Raw genomic sequence first — 14,513 nt, forward strand, 5'->3', positions numbered from 1 at the left:
CAGATTTAAGGTGATTGGCAAAAGAAGCAATGGCAACACGAGGAAAAATATTTTCACGCAGCGAATGGTTAAGATCTGGAATACACTACCTCCATCACTCTCTCAGGCAGGTTCAATTGAGGCATTCAAGAGGGAATTGGTTTGTTATCTGAAAAGGAAGAATATGCATGGCTATGGGAAGAAGGTAGGGGAGTCACACTAGGTAAATTGCTCTTTTTGGAGAGTCAACGCAGACACGATGAGCCGAATGGCCTCTTCTGTGCTGTAACAATTCTGTGATACCGCCCTCCCGCATCTGATGAATCAGTACTCCTTCATGTTGAACACCACTTGGAAGAAGCACTGAGGGTAGCAAGGGCACAGAATATACTCTGGGTGGGGGACTTCACTGCCTATCACCTAGAGTGACTCAGTAGCATCGTGACTGACCGATCTGGCCGACTCCTGAAGGACATAGCTGCCAGACTGGGCCTGCTTGACCTCACCTATGACAATCTAACTTTTGCAGATGCATCTATCCATAACAGTATTGGCAGGAGTGATCACCACACAGTCCTTGTGAAGATAAAGACCTGACTGGCACTACCACCATGCTAAATGGGATAGATTCAGAACAGCAGCTCAAAACTGGGCATCCATTAGGCATGATGGACCATCAGCAGCAGCAGCACAATTATATTCAACCACAGTCTGTAGCCTCTTGGCCCAGCATTTCCGTCACTCTACCATTACCATCAAGCCAGGGGATCAACCTTGGTTCAATGAGGAGTGCAAGAGGGCATGCCAGGAGCAGCACCAGGCATACATAAAAATGAGGTGCCAACCTAATGAAGCTACAACACAGGACTACATGCATGCTAAATAGCAGACACAAAGTGTGTTAGACAGAGCTAAGCAATCCCACATCCAGTCGTGAATGGCGGAGGACAATTAAATAATGAACTGGAGGAGGAGGCTCCACAAACATCCCCATCTTCAGTGATGGGGGAGCCCAATAAGTCAGTACAAAAGACCAAGCTGAAGCATTTGCAAACATTTTCAGCCAGAAGTGCCGAGTGGAGGATCCATCTTGGCCTCCTCCTGAAGTCACAAATGTCACAGATGCCAGTCTTCAGTCAATTCAGTTCATTCCACGTGATATCAAGCAATGGCTGAAGGCGCTGGATATAGCAAAGGCCAGGGGCCCTGACAACATTCCAGCGGTACTACTGAAGACTTGCCCTCCAGAACTAGTTGCGCCCCTAGCCAAGGTGTTCCAGTACAGCTACAATGCTGGCATGTACCCGGAAGTGTGGAAAATTGCCCAGTTATGTCCTGTCGAAAAAAAGCAGGACAATTCCAATCCAAACAATTACCGCCCCATCAGTCTATTCTTGATCATCAGCAAAAAGATGGAAGGTGTTTTCTACAGTGCTATCAAATGGCACTTAGACAGCAATAACCTGCTGACCAATGCTCAGTTTGGGTCCTGACCTCGTTGCAGCTTTGGTCCAAACATGGACAAAAGAGCTGAATTCAAGACTGCCCTTGACATCAAGGCAGCATTTGAGCAAGTGCGGCATCAAGGAGCCCGAGCAAAACTGCAGTAAATGGAAATCGGGGAAAGCTCTCCAGTGGTTCAGTCATACCTAGCACAAAGGAAGATAGTTTTGGTTGTTGGAGGTCAATCATCTCAGTCACAGGACGTTACTGCAGAAGTTCCTCAGGGCAGTATCCTCGGTCCAACTATCTTCAGCTGCTTCATCAATGACCTTCCCTCAATCATAAGGTGGAGATTGCACAACATTCAGTACCATTTGCAACTCCCCAGATACTGAAGCAATCTGTTTCCTCGTGCAGCTTGACCTGGACGACATTCAGTCTTGGGCTGATAAGTGGCAAGTAACATTCATACCACACGAGTGCCAGGCAATGACCATCTCCATCGGGACAGAATCTAACCAATCTCCCCTTGACATTAAAAGGCATTACCATTGCTGAATTGTCCACCATCAAAATCCTGGGGGTTACCATTGACCAGAAACTGAATTGGACCAGTCATATGTATATTGTGGCTACATGAGCAGGTCAGAGGCTTGGAATTCTGTGGCGAATAACTCACTTCCTGACTTTCCAAAACCTGTCGTCCACAAGGCACAAGTCAGGAGGGTGATGGATACTCTCCACTTGCCTGAATTTCCAACAACACTCAGGAAGCTCGACACCATCCAGGCTAAAGCACTCCACTTGATCAGTACTCCATCCACCAACTTCAACATTCACTCCCTCCACCACTGACACACAGTGGCAGCAGTGTGTACCATTTACACGATGCAGTGCAGCAACTCACCAAGCCTCCTTCGACAGCACCTTCCAAACCTGTGACCTCTACCACCTAGAAGGACAAGGGCAGCACCATCTGTAAGTTCCCCTCCAAGTCACACATCATCCTGACTTGGAACTTTTTTGCCATTCCTTCACTGTCACTGGATCAAAACCCTGAAACTGCCCCCCCCCCCCGCCCCCCTCCACTCCCGCACCCCCACTGCAGCATTGTTGGTGTACCTACACCACATGGACTGCAGTGATTCAGAAGGTGGCTCACCACCACCCTCTTGAGGGCAATTAGGGATGGGCAGCAAATGCTGGCCTTGTCAGCAGCGCTCACATCCCATGAAAGAATAAATTAAAAGAGGACAACAATTTAAGGTGATTGGCAAAAGAAGCAACAGCGACATGAGGAAACAATTTTATGCAGCGAGTGGTTAGGATCTGGAATGCACTGCCTGAGAGTGTGGTGGAGGCAGATTCAATTATGGCTTCCAAAAGGGAATTGGATAATTATAGAAAAAAAATTGCAGGGCTACAGGGAAAAACAGGTGAGTGGGACTACCTGAGTAGCTCTTGTAGAGCCAGCATGGACACAGGGACTGAATGGTCTCCTTCTGTGATGTAACCATTCTGTGATTCTTCTATAATTATTAAATGTAGGGATTTCTGAAGCAGACTGTGAAGTGACACCTTCAGTAGTACTAATCTTTTGCAGTCTAAAATATGCAAACCCAGAAAATAAAAGCTGTTGTTCCATTGATTCTGTTTTTGTAACATGAAACACATATTTAGTTATTATTTCTGTCTTGCAGAGTTTATCTCACTGTGAACTGATCACAGATGATGGTATCCGTCACCTAAGCAACAGTCCATGTGGCCATGAAAGACTTCAGGTTGTAGAACTAGACAACTGTCCCCTCATCACTGATGTGACACTTGAACATCTGAAGAGCTGTCACAACCTGGAGAGAATAGAATTGTATGACTGTCAGCAAGTCACTCGGGCGGGAATCAAAAGAATAAGGGTAAAGAAAAACTTTGGCTCAGCTTTGTTTTTGACTGTAAGAAGCAAATAAAATTGAAGCTTACTGCTTGGGTTGAGTGTTAACTGCAACATCTGGTATCGTACTGAGGCACATACACCAGGCAAGTCCTAGGTTTGATGTCTCGCCTAAGTTAGCTGATCTGAGCAGGGCAATGGAAAGTGCTTCTGCATTAACTGAACTGGAACGGGGCAAACAAATGAGCTTTTTCTTATTACCGTCCAGTGACCCTTGCCAGCAGAATGTGTGTGTAGACATCAGGTGAGGAGAGATTTTACTGAACAGCAATATTATCTGTGGTTAATTACTCCATGAATAGTAGTTTTAGTTTAGTTTAGTTTAGAGATACAGCACTGAAACAGGCCCTTCGGCCCACCGAAGCTGTGCCGACCATCAACCACCCATTTATACTAATCCTACACTAATCCCATATTCCTACCACATCCCCACCTGTCCCTATATTTCCCTACCACCTACCTATACTAGGGGCAATTTATAATGGCCAATTTACCTACCAACCTGCAAGTCTTTTTGGCTTGTGGGAGGAAACCGGAGCACCCGGAGAAAACCCACGCAGACACAGGGAGAACTTGCAAACTCCACACAGGCAGTACCCAGAATTGAACCCGGGTCGCTGGAGCTGTGAGGCTGCGGTGCTAGCCACTGTGCCGCCCCAAGTCACCCATGGGCAAGGTAATAGAGAGTCATTACCAAAAGAGGGGAGAAAGTGAAAGGGAATTCTGATCGAGTTACTTCAAAGTGGAAAAAGGAAACTTACCTATACGTGGTTTTACCTAACTTAGGCTGAATTCTTGGGCTCAATGTTCGTGTCTTGGGGGTGATGCAAAACAGGCAGCATCAGATCAGCCGTCCATTATATGCAACTCCTGATATCTAATTCCATTAATTACAATGGAACTGAATATCAAGCGCTGTGTGTAACAGGCAGCTGATCCAATACCGCCTGTTGTGTGCCACTGTCTGAGATGGATTTCTAGCCCCTTAAGTCTAGACATTTTCAATGTGCAATGTCAGGAGACTGACAAAACAAGGATGAGGAGCATCTCTGCAACTTAACACCAACTCTTGTTGATCTTCTGCTACAAGAAATGCACGATACCTATTCCTATAGTACATTACTACTCCTTTTGGTTATACAAACATGGTAAGCATAGGCCTAAATAGAAAGATGTTTACAGTTTTATTTTGGCACTTCAAAGCACATTTTCAGCGATTATGCTTTAACTCATTGGCCTTCATTTTTGCGAGAGGACAGGATAGGTGCGCGCAAGCCCAACAACAGGTGGTGAACTCGGAGGTAGGCTTCATTTAAATAAAACTTTTAAAATAAAACTTTAAATAAAACTGGAGCGGCACAGTGGCGCAGTGGTTAGCACCGCAGCCTCACAGCTCCAGTGACCCGGGTTCGGTTCTGGGTACTGCCTGTGTGGAGTTTGCAAGTTCTCCCTGTGACTGTGGGTTTTCGCCGGGTGCTCCGGTTTCCTCCCACAGCCAAAGACTTGCAGGTTGATAGATAAATTGGCCATTGTAAATTGCCCCTAGTGTAGGTAGGTGGTAGGAGAATGGTGGGGATGTGGTAGGGAATATGGGATTAATGTAGGATTAGTATAAGTAGGTGGTTGTTGGTCAGCACAGACTCGGTGGGCCGAAGGGCCTGTTTCAGTGCTGTATCTCTCTGACTCTATGACTTCCTGCAGTCCTTCTTAAAACCCAGTCAGGCAGCCAACACAGATTTCAGGAAGGAAGAACATGCTTGACAAAGCTGATGGAGCTCTTTGAGGGGGTGGCATATACTGTATCAGGAAAATGTACCAAAAATGAGCTTGATGTTGCACTGGTTATTCCGCTGAAATTCATTTGTATGATCACAAACTTAATATTTTCCATGGGATATCGTAATAGAACATCATTGTTTTTTTATCAAAAAGTATTCTTTGGTGTATTTAAGAGTGGTAACCTGTTGCAGTTTTATTAATGCCACTGAAAATGGTGTCATTACCAAGACTAAACATTTTAAAAAGGGTGTCCAGTCCTCCACCAGACTTAAAATCACTGAAAATGACTTTGTTAAAAAAAACTATATTGAACCATTTAATAGTTTTCATTAGTGCACATTCGTCAGTTTCTTCGTAAACTAAATATATTTTGATACAGAAATCTTCTAATACATGTTTGTCCACCTAAGAAAATTTGGAGAGCTTTCCCGAACCAGCACCCTTTTGCAATTTTGACCTGGGAACTTGGCCAGTTCCGTGGAATGGGGCCTGATTGAGGCAGATTAACCAGCATCAAAGCTTGCATATAACACAAATGTATGTAATTTTGGGTGAAACTCACGTTCTAATATTACAAGACCTTTTGTGCTGGTTTTGTTGATTCCACCAGGATTGTGCTGATATAACTAGTGGAATCTCCACCCCAGACTGTTTCCAATAATTGCTGAATCTAAACAAGGAGAAATAGATGTCAGCTGTTTAGGATAGAGAACATGAGAAGCTGTTTTACAGAGAGGGTTATGAGGCTATGACATGCCCCACTGGAGTTAGTGATTGAAGCAGAGACCATATCAACAGTGACAGTGGAGGTGCTTTAAAGAGCTGTGGCATATGTCTGTCAACAGCTGATTTTGAAAGAAATGTAATGTTGAGCATTCCCATGTTAAAATGTTCTTAAATTGCAGTCAGAACTTCCTTGAAAAATGTGCCTTAGACAGATCAGTAAAAATGTTGAGTACAGAATGCACCATGAAGGTTTCTAAGTTTTTGTGTTACTGAATAAGAAGTATATTGCTCCTTTTGATTGTAATAATTTACCCCCTTTGCTGTATGTGTTCTTTTAAGTCTGCTTTCTGTGATCCAGCAACCCCACATTTCTGGAGCACAATCCAAAATCTCTCTGTCCTCTGTTTTCAGTCATTTTGTGATCAGGTATTTGTCTGATAATCATTACTTAGCACTTTAATTAAAAGTTTTCCTTTTTATTTAAGACATTTGTTGGGAAAGATTTCCACTGTTGGCTATTTATTGCAAAATTGTAAACACATATATAAAAATAATTTACATTTCACAATAGCGAACAAGTAACTGTCTCCTTGACACCTAAATAAGAACTGTCTTACAACAGGCGTAGAGCCCCGACATAAAATTTAACCAGCCTCCTGTCCGTTTTATGCGACAACTGCTCACTGATTTTTAGGCCTGCCTGAAACTTGCATCAGGCAGGCCTTGCATGTCAGAGGGCCCCCAATCCCTGATTTTTTATTTTTAATTGCTTGTATTTCAGCAAGAAACAGGTGGCCGGCATTTGAAAATCATCTCCTAATGTATAAAGACAATGCTATGTGTGAATGCAATGCACTGCTGCAGTCAATAGCCTTGGATTCCCACTACTCTGGCTTGCATATTAAAATCGACCAATTGGATGAAGTATCAGAACAGAGGGCTGTCAATGCCTTTGGAATCCAATGTTAGTCACTCTATTCAGGGAAGGAAGTGTAAGGAGGAAAAAATTGGAGGAAGCCATGTGGAAGTAGAGAGAAAACCAATGCAACAGAAAAAGTATTTGTTCAGGAGAAGGTAAGCAGACATATACTTGAAAAATAAGAAAGTCTTTTAGAACCCACATGAGATTGACATGATGCAGAAAAACTTCATGTACAAAAGGATTAGTGAGATGGAAAGAAAAGTAAATATAAATGTGTTTGAGAAAAGCCACAAGGAAGAGAGTATGCTGGGTTCATGTTAGGGCAATTGCAGAAGAAAAGGTGACCAGTATGATTCCTAGCTTGCTGTATCATATTAATTGTTAACTTCACTTTTGTATTGTCCATCTGTGTTGTGCACAGTTGTACTTTTTTTCCCACATGGATGACAACAATAACTTATATAGCACCTTTAACATAATAAAATGTCCCAAGTACTTTACAGGAGCATTATAAATGACACCCAGCCACAAAAAGAGATATTAGATCAGATGACCAAAAGCTTGGTCAAAGAGGTAGGTTTTAAGGAACGTCTTAAAGGAGGAAAGTGAGGTGGAGAGGCAGAGAAGTGTAGGGAGGTTATTCCAGAGCTTGGAGCCTAGGCAATTCAAGGTGCGGTCACCAATGTTGGAGCAATTAAAATCAGGGGTACACAAGAGGCCAGAATTAGAGGAGCGCAGATATCCTGGAGAGTTGAGAGAAATGGTGGTCGGATGGAGCTGAGTGTCATCAGCATACATGTGAAAACTAATGTGGTGCTTTCAGATGATGTCGCCAAGTGGCAGAATGTAGATGAGAAATAGGATGCCAAGGATAGATCCTTGGGGGACACCAGAGGTAACAGTGTGGGAGCAGGAAGAGAAGCCATTGCAAGTGATTCTCTGGCTACGATTTGATAAATATGAATGGAATGAGGTGAGAGCAGTCTTACCCAACTGGACAACAGTGGAGAGGCATTGGAGGAGGATGATGTGGTCAACCATGTCAAAGGCTGCAGACAAATCGAGAAGGATGAGGAGGAAAAGTTTACCTTTGTCGTTTTTTTTTTTAAACATTTGTAATTTCTTCAAAAATCCTTATACAGTTCATACAAGCCCAGTTTCATTTCCAGTGCAGAGACTCTTGTTTTATGACAGTGCAAAACATGGATTCAAAGATTCAATAAATACTATTTTTGCAGTTGTCGAACAGAGTATTAATCGCATTTTTCCTCCTTATGCATAAAGTTGTTCTTTGTTTTCTTTACATGGACGTGTTACAATACATTTCTAATTGTGTTATTTAAAAACCTTGTATGTACAGCCATAGTTTATTGACTCTTGTATCTAATAATGTCTTCTGAAGGCTGATGCTTTGGATTCCTACAGTGTAAATTAGCACCATGCTAAAGGAGGCTATTAAAGTGGGAACAACAATGAGGAATGTGTTAGTGGTAGAAGGTAGTATAGTCAGTGGATAGATGCTGTTCTCTGCAGCCGTGACCTGGCGTCCCAAATGATGTGTTGCCTGCCCGGAGTTAAGGTTAAGGACATCTCCTTGCTGTTGAGGAAGAACTTGGAGTGGGAAGGGAAGGATCCATTAGTTGTGGTCCATGAGGTTCTGCTGAAGGGGTTTGAGAGCAAGTGTAGAAATTAAAAAAACAGAATCTTAAAGATGATAATCTCTGGATTACTACCTGAGCCATGTGCAAATGAGCATAGGGACAAACAGATTAGAGGTTCAAAAGCCTGGCTGAAAGAGTGGTGTTGAAGGTCATTGGTCACTGGCACCAGTTCTGGGGAAAGAGAGCTGTTCCTTTGGGACAGACTCCACTTAAACTGGGCTGGGACCAGTGTCCCGGTGAATTGAATAACTAGGGCAAAAAGACAGGATTATAAATTAATGAGGAGGAGGGATGGTTCAGATAAGGGTAAATTTATGTCTGAAGAGAAAAGTCTGTCAACAGAGTAGTGATTTGGATAAAATCAAGAAGATTGTGTCAGATAGGGATAGAGTTTAATATCTGTAATAGAGCATTAACGACTAAAGCCACATCAAGGAAAAACAGTTAAAATTAAAGGCGTTAAATCTGAATGCATGAATCATTTATAACAAGATAGATGAATTAATGGCACAGATAGAGGTAAATAGATTTAATCTAGTAGCCATTACTGAGACATGGTTGCAGGGTGACCAAGGTTGGTAATTAAATATTTGAGGATACTTGACTTTTAATAAAGATAGGCAAAATGGAAAAGGAGTTGGATAGCTCAGATAATAAAGAATGAGTTCAAGGCAGAATGGAGAAAGGATCTCAACCTAGAAAAATTAGGATGTAGAATCAGTGCGGGTGGAGCGACAAAATAACAAAGGATAAAAGACACTGGTGGGAGTAGTTTATAGGCCCCGAGCAGTAATCATAGTTGTCGAACAGAAAGTTACTTGAGCATATAACAAGGCTAACGCAGAAATCGTGAGGAACTTTAATTTTCTTGTAGACTGGCAAAGCAAATTGGTAGAGTAACTTGGAGGAAGAGTTCATGGAATGTATTCGAGACAGTTTTCTATAACAAAATGTTGAGGAATCTACGAGGGAACAACTATTTTAGACCTAGAATTGTGTAATGAGATAGTGTTAATTAGAAATCTTTTATAGCAAAGGATTCTTTGGGAAAGAGTGATCGTAATATGGGAGTATTTCATATTAAGTTTGAGAGTGATGTCTTAAAACCAATTATAGAGGTATGGGGGCAAGTTGGCTAAGGTAGATTGGAAAGTTAGATTGAAAGATGTGATGGGAGACAAGCAATGGCAAACATTTAAAGAAAAAATCCACATTTCTCAATTGATACACATTCCCTTGAGGATTGACAGCTCCACTGGAAAAGTGGTAGAGCCATAGCTAACTAGAGAAGTTAGGGAAAATATTAAACTTAAAAAAAGAAGCTTACAATTTTGATAGAGTAGCAAATCTGAGGATTTGGGAGGTTTTAAAAAATCACAAAAAATGACCAAGAAATTGGTGGAGGGAGAAAATATAATGAGTTACTTAGGAAAAACCATAAAAAGAGATTGTCAGAGCTTTTACAAGTATGTAAAAGGATCCCTTAGAGACTGAGGCAGACACAGGAAAAATTATAAGTGAAAGAGGAAATGGCAGATACTAAAGAAATATTTTGCATCTGTCTTCACAATAGAAGACGCAAAAAACATAATGCAAATTGTGGGTCTAATGAGAGTGAAGAACTTAAATTAATATTAGTAGACAATAAGTATTGGAGAAATTAATGGGACTAAAAGTTGACAAATCCCCTGGACTTGATGGCCTACACACGAGAGTTTTAAAAGATGGCTGCAGAGATAATTGATGCATTGGTTTTGACATTCCAAATTTCCCTACATTCTAGAATGGTCCTCGTGGATTGGAAGGTAGTAAATGTCGCGCTGCTATTTAAGAAAGGAGGGAGAGAGCAAATGGGCTTGCTGGTCTATAGTTCCCCCCAACGTCTCGAATTTATCATTACAGGTGTGGCAACAGGAGACTTGGAAAATCACCAGGATTGGACAAATTCAACACTGCTTTATAAAGGGAAATAGTGTTTGAAAAATCTATTAAAGAATTTTTTGAGGGTCTAACTAGCAGGATAGATAAAGGGGATAAAAATATTTTACAGTGGATGTAGTATATTTGGATTTCAGAACGCATTTAATAAGGTACCACACAAGAGATTGCTACACAGGATTAGAGCTCATGGGATTGGGAGTATTACATTAGCATGGATTGAGGATTGATTAACGGACTGAAGAAGCGTTTGAATAAACCGGTCATTTTTGGGATGGCAGGGTGTAACTCATGGAGTGCCGTAAAGATCAGTGTATGGGGTTCAGCTATTACAATCTATATCAATGACTTAGATGAGGGAGTGAGTGCAACTTATGCATGTTTGCTGACGATACAAAGCAAGGTTGGAAAGTAAGCAGTGAGGAGGATGCAAAGAAGCTGCAAAGGGATATAGACAAGTTAAGTGATTGGGCAAGAAGATGGCAAATGTAGTATAATGTGGGGGAGTGTGAAATTATCCACTTTGGTAGGAGAAATGGAAAAGCAGAATTTTTTTTGAAAAGGTTACCTTCCCTCCATCATAAGATCAGAAGTGGGGATGTTTGCTGATTGTGCAATGTTCAGCACCATTCGCGACTCCTCTGATACTGAAGCAGTCCATGTAAAAATGCGGCAAGACCTGGACAATATCCAGGCTTGGGCTAATAAGTGGCGCACAAGTGCCAGGCAATGGCTATCTCAAACAAGAGAGAATCTAACCATCTCCCTTTGATATTCAATGGCATTACGATCGCTGAATTCCCCACTATCAACATCCTGGGGGTTACCATTGACCAGAAACTGAACTGGAGTAGCCGTATAAATACCGTGGCTACAAGAGCAGGTCAGAGGCTAGGAATTCTGTGGCGAGTAACTCACCTCCTGCCTCCCCAATACCTGTCCACCTACAAGGCACAAGTCAGGAGTGTGATGGAATACTCTCCACTTGCCTGGATGGGTGCAGCTCCAACAACACTCAAAAAGCTCGACACAATCCAGGACAAAGCAGCCCACTTGATTGGCACCCCATCCACAAACATTCACTCCCTCCACCACCGACGCACAGTGGCAGCAGTGTGTACCATCTACAAGATGCACTGCAGCAATGCACCAAGGCCCCTCCGACAGCACCTTCCAAACCCACGATCTCTACCATCTAAAGGACAAGGGCCGTAGATGCAGGGGAACACCACCACCTGTAAGTTCCCCTCCAAGCCACATCCCATCCTGACTTGGAAGTATATTGCCATTCCTTCTCTGTTGCTGGGTCAAAATCCTGGAACTCCCTAACAGCACTGTGGGTGTACCTACCCATATGGACTGCAGCGGTTCAAGAAGGCAACTCACCACCACCTCCTCAAGGGCAATTAGGGATGGGCAATAAATGCTGGCCTAGCCAGCGACGCCCACATTCCATGAACAAATAAAAAAAAAAGTTAATGTTGGTGTTCGGAGGGATTTGGGTGTCCTTATGTACAAATCACAAAGTTAATATGCAGGTACAACAAGCAATTAGGAAGGCATTAGACCATTAGAATGGTATGTTATCATGTAAATGCAAGGCTGCTGGGGTAGGGGAGGGGTGGGTGGTGGAGTATAAGAGCAAGGAAGTCTTGTAATTTTATAGGGCTTTGGTGAGACCACATCTGCTTACCTGAGGAAGGATATTAGAGGGGTGCAATGAAGATTCACTAGATCGATTTCTGACAAGAGAGGGCTGTCTGACAAAGAGAAATTGAGTAGAATAGGCCTATATTCTCCAGAGTTAAGAATGAGAGGTGATGTCGTTGAAATGTATAAATTTGTCAGAGGACATGACAGGGTAGATCCTGAGTGGCTGTTCCCCTTTAAAAAGAAACTTGCTTTTTTTTTTATTTGCTCTTGGGATGAGCATCTCTGGCATGGCCAGCATTTATTGCCCATCCCTAATTGTCTTTACCTTTCACGACCTCAGGATGTCCAAAGCACTTTACAGCCAATTCAGGTCATCAACCTGAAACACTAACTCTGTTTCTCTCTCCACAGATGCTGCCTGACCTGCTGAGTATTTCCAGCATTTTCTGTTCTAATTTCAGATTTACAACACCTGTCGTATTTTGCTATTACATTAGTGGAAACACTGAATATGTTTTGTGCTCTCTTCACTCTTTCTAGGCCCATCTACCAGACATTAAGGTTCATGCTTACTTCGCCCCAGTTACCCCTCCACCTTCAGTGGGTGGAAGCGGACAACGGCTCTGCAGATGCTGCATCATCCTTTGACATGAGGCTTTGAGTTCAAGAAATACTGTGTGAAAGTGAATTGTTCTTGCACTGGTGATCTTGAGATTCCTAATTGGGGAAAAGCTCTTGGAAGAAATCACTACACAATCTGATTACCAAACTCCGTCAATCTTACTGAAAATAGCAAGGATAATGGAGAAAGGTCTAAATTTGGACCAAGAGTTGAAGGGAAGGTTTGGGGTCTGTGAGTATAAAGTAAAGCACCATCCATATTGGTAATGCTTCCATATAAAGTCCGATAGAAATCCTACGTTCTCCCTGCCCACCCCACGATTACCTTCAAAGTGATGACCATTAATGTGGTAATTCAGTGTTCAGTAATGGTGCAGCCTGCTTCACTAACCAATTGCATTTTAATGTGTTGGGCATTTGAATATGCATGTAGCTGATAAAGCCAAATTGGTTAATGGGTCCCAGGCATCAGAATATTGAAAGGTGTAAAGTTTGGAGTCATTCTTTTATTTCTATACATATAGCTGTGATATTAAAGAAAAGATCTTTGTTTGACAGCAGTTAGGTTCATACAGTAATGATACTGCACTTTTTCCATTAGGACAGACATTTTCAGTACGTTTTACCTGATTTGATGGACTACATGTGTTGAACATCTTGTTAGAGTGGGATACAAATCAGTAGTACTTTTCTGTGAAAAAGTAATCTGTTTATCTAAAGTGGCTTGCGATATTTAACTGGATCTGAATATGAATAAAGCATGATTGTTTCTAATAAAGCTGATTTTAAAACTTCATCTGCATATCCCAGTAGAAGTGTAATTTGGGGATTAAGAATAAAAGGCAGCATATACACAGTGGTCAGTGAATGTTTGTGTTTTCTGTCCATTTTTGCAGAGGGGCACTTTACAATTCTTTCTACAGCGGGAGTTGTAAATTCATAATAAGACTTGACAGAATTGGATGAGAATTTATTTTATCTAAATTTACTGGTGTGGGTGGGGGGGGTTTGCGAGAGAGAGAGAGAGATCTTTTGTCTTAAATCGTGTGGTGAGAAGACAAAGTTTATATCCAAAATATCAATAATGTATAAGTTAGAAATTGACACAAAACTGGATTCTTATCAAATGTGTTTATAACTTTACCGTAAACCTTACAATCATACAACTAAAATGTAATTCTAAAATAAAATAATAATTACAGTTTCCTTGTCTAGCATTTCTCTGCAATGAAGTTTAGCAAGTCGTCAAACCTGATGGAAATCCAAATCTAAATTTAGTATAACCTTGAAGGGGACCAATAACATAATCTGAGTATGCAGTTAAATTACATCTTAAAAAAAAGTTTAATTATGGGTGTGACTGTTACACAAATAACCACAAGGTTTTGGGGACACAGGATAACAACAGGTTTGACATCAATATTTAATCCGAGTGTATATTCAGTATGAATGACATTCTGGTTGTAATAATGTAATCAAAGTGATAAATTTAGCTTTCTTCTACTGTATCATTAACCATCATGCATTTTTAGATTGCTGTTTTCATTAATCTCTATAACTGCAGCAAGATTGTTAAATCAAAGGTTTTGTGCACTTTGTTAGATTTATAGGACTTATTTTTGGTAATTGGATAAATTATCAGTGTTTAATAAGTATCCACATGGTTAACTGGGAATCCAGGTGTGGCTAATTGTATTTCTGATTAGTAAATAGAGAAAAATAGGCACTGTTCAACATGTGATCCCAATACTCATACTTGCATGGCGGATGCATAACCTTTTTGTGGATTTGTTGGTAAAATGGTAAGAAGAAATATAGCGTGCAAGTGTTTTTTGATCGTTGA

The 14,513-nt window shown here is 41.5% G+C and overlaps 1 protein-coding gene across 3 annotated transcripts in view; it reads left to right on the forward strand.

Annotated features, from left to right (window-relative positions):
- The window catches only part of fbxl2 (F-box and leucine-rich repeat protein 2), a 305,824-nt gene extending 291,394 nt beyond the window's left edge, over positions 1-14,430 (forward strand). The window contains exons 15-17 of one of the 3 annotated variants that reach the window (XR_010975078.1): positions 3,123-3,335; positions 6,657-6,949; positions 12,590-12,672. Coding sequence is in view for 2 of the 3 variants with exons in the window: in XM_068032240.1 (XP_067888341.1) it covers positions 3,123-3,335; positions 12,590-12,697 (321 nt within the window). In the remaining variant the exon portion in view is untranslated. Of the gene's footprint in view, positions 1-3,122; positions 3,336-6,656; positions 6,950-12,589 lie in introns of all 3 variants that reach the window. The other 2 variants (XM_068032240.1, XM_068032241.1) reach the window with 2 other exon arrangements.
- The last annotated feature ends 83 nt before the right edge of the window (positions 14,431-14,513 follow it).

The sequence above is a fragment of the Heterodontus francisci genome, chromosome 5, assembly GCF_036365525.1.
Source record: "Heterodontus francisci isolate sHetFra1 chromosome 5, sHetFra1.hap1, whole genome shotgun sequence".
Lineage (NCBI taxonomy): Eukaryota > Metazoa > Chordata > Chondrichthyes > Heterodontiformes > Heterodontidae > Heterodontus > Heterodontus francisci.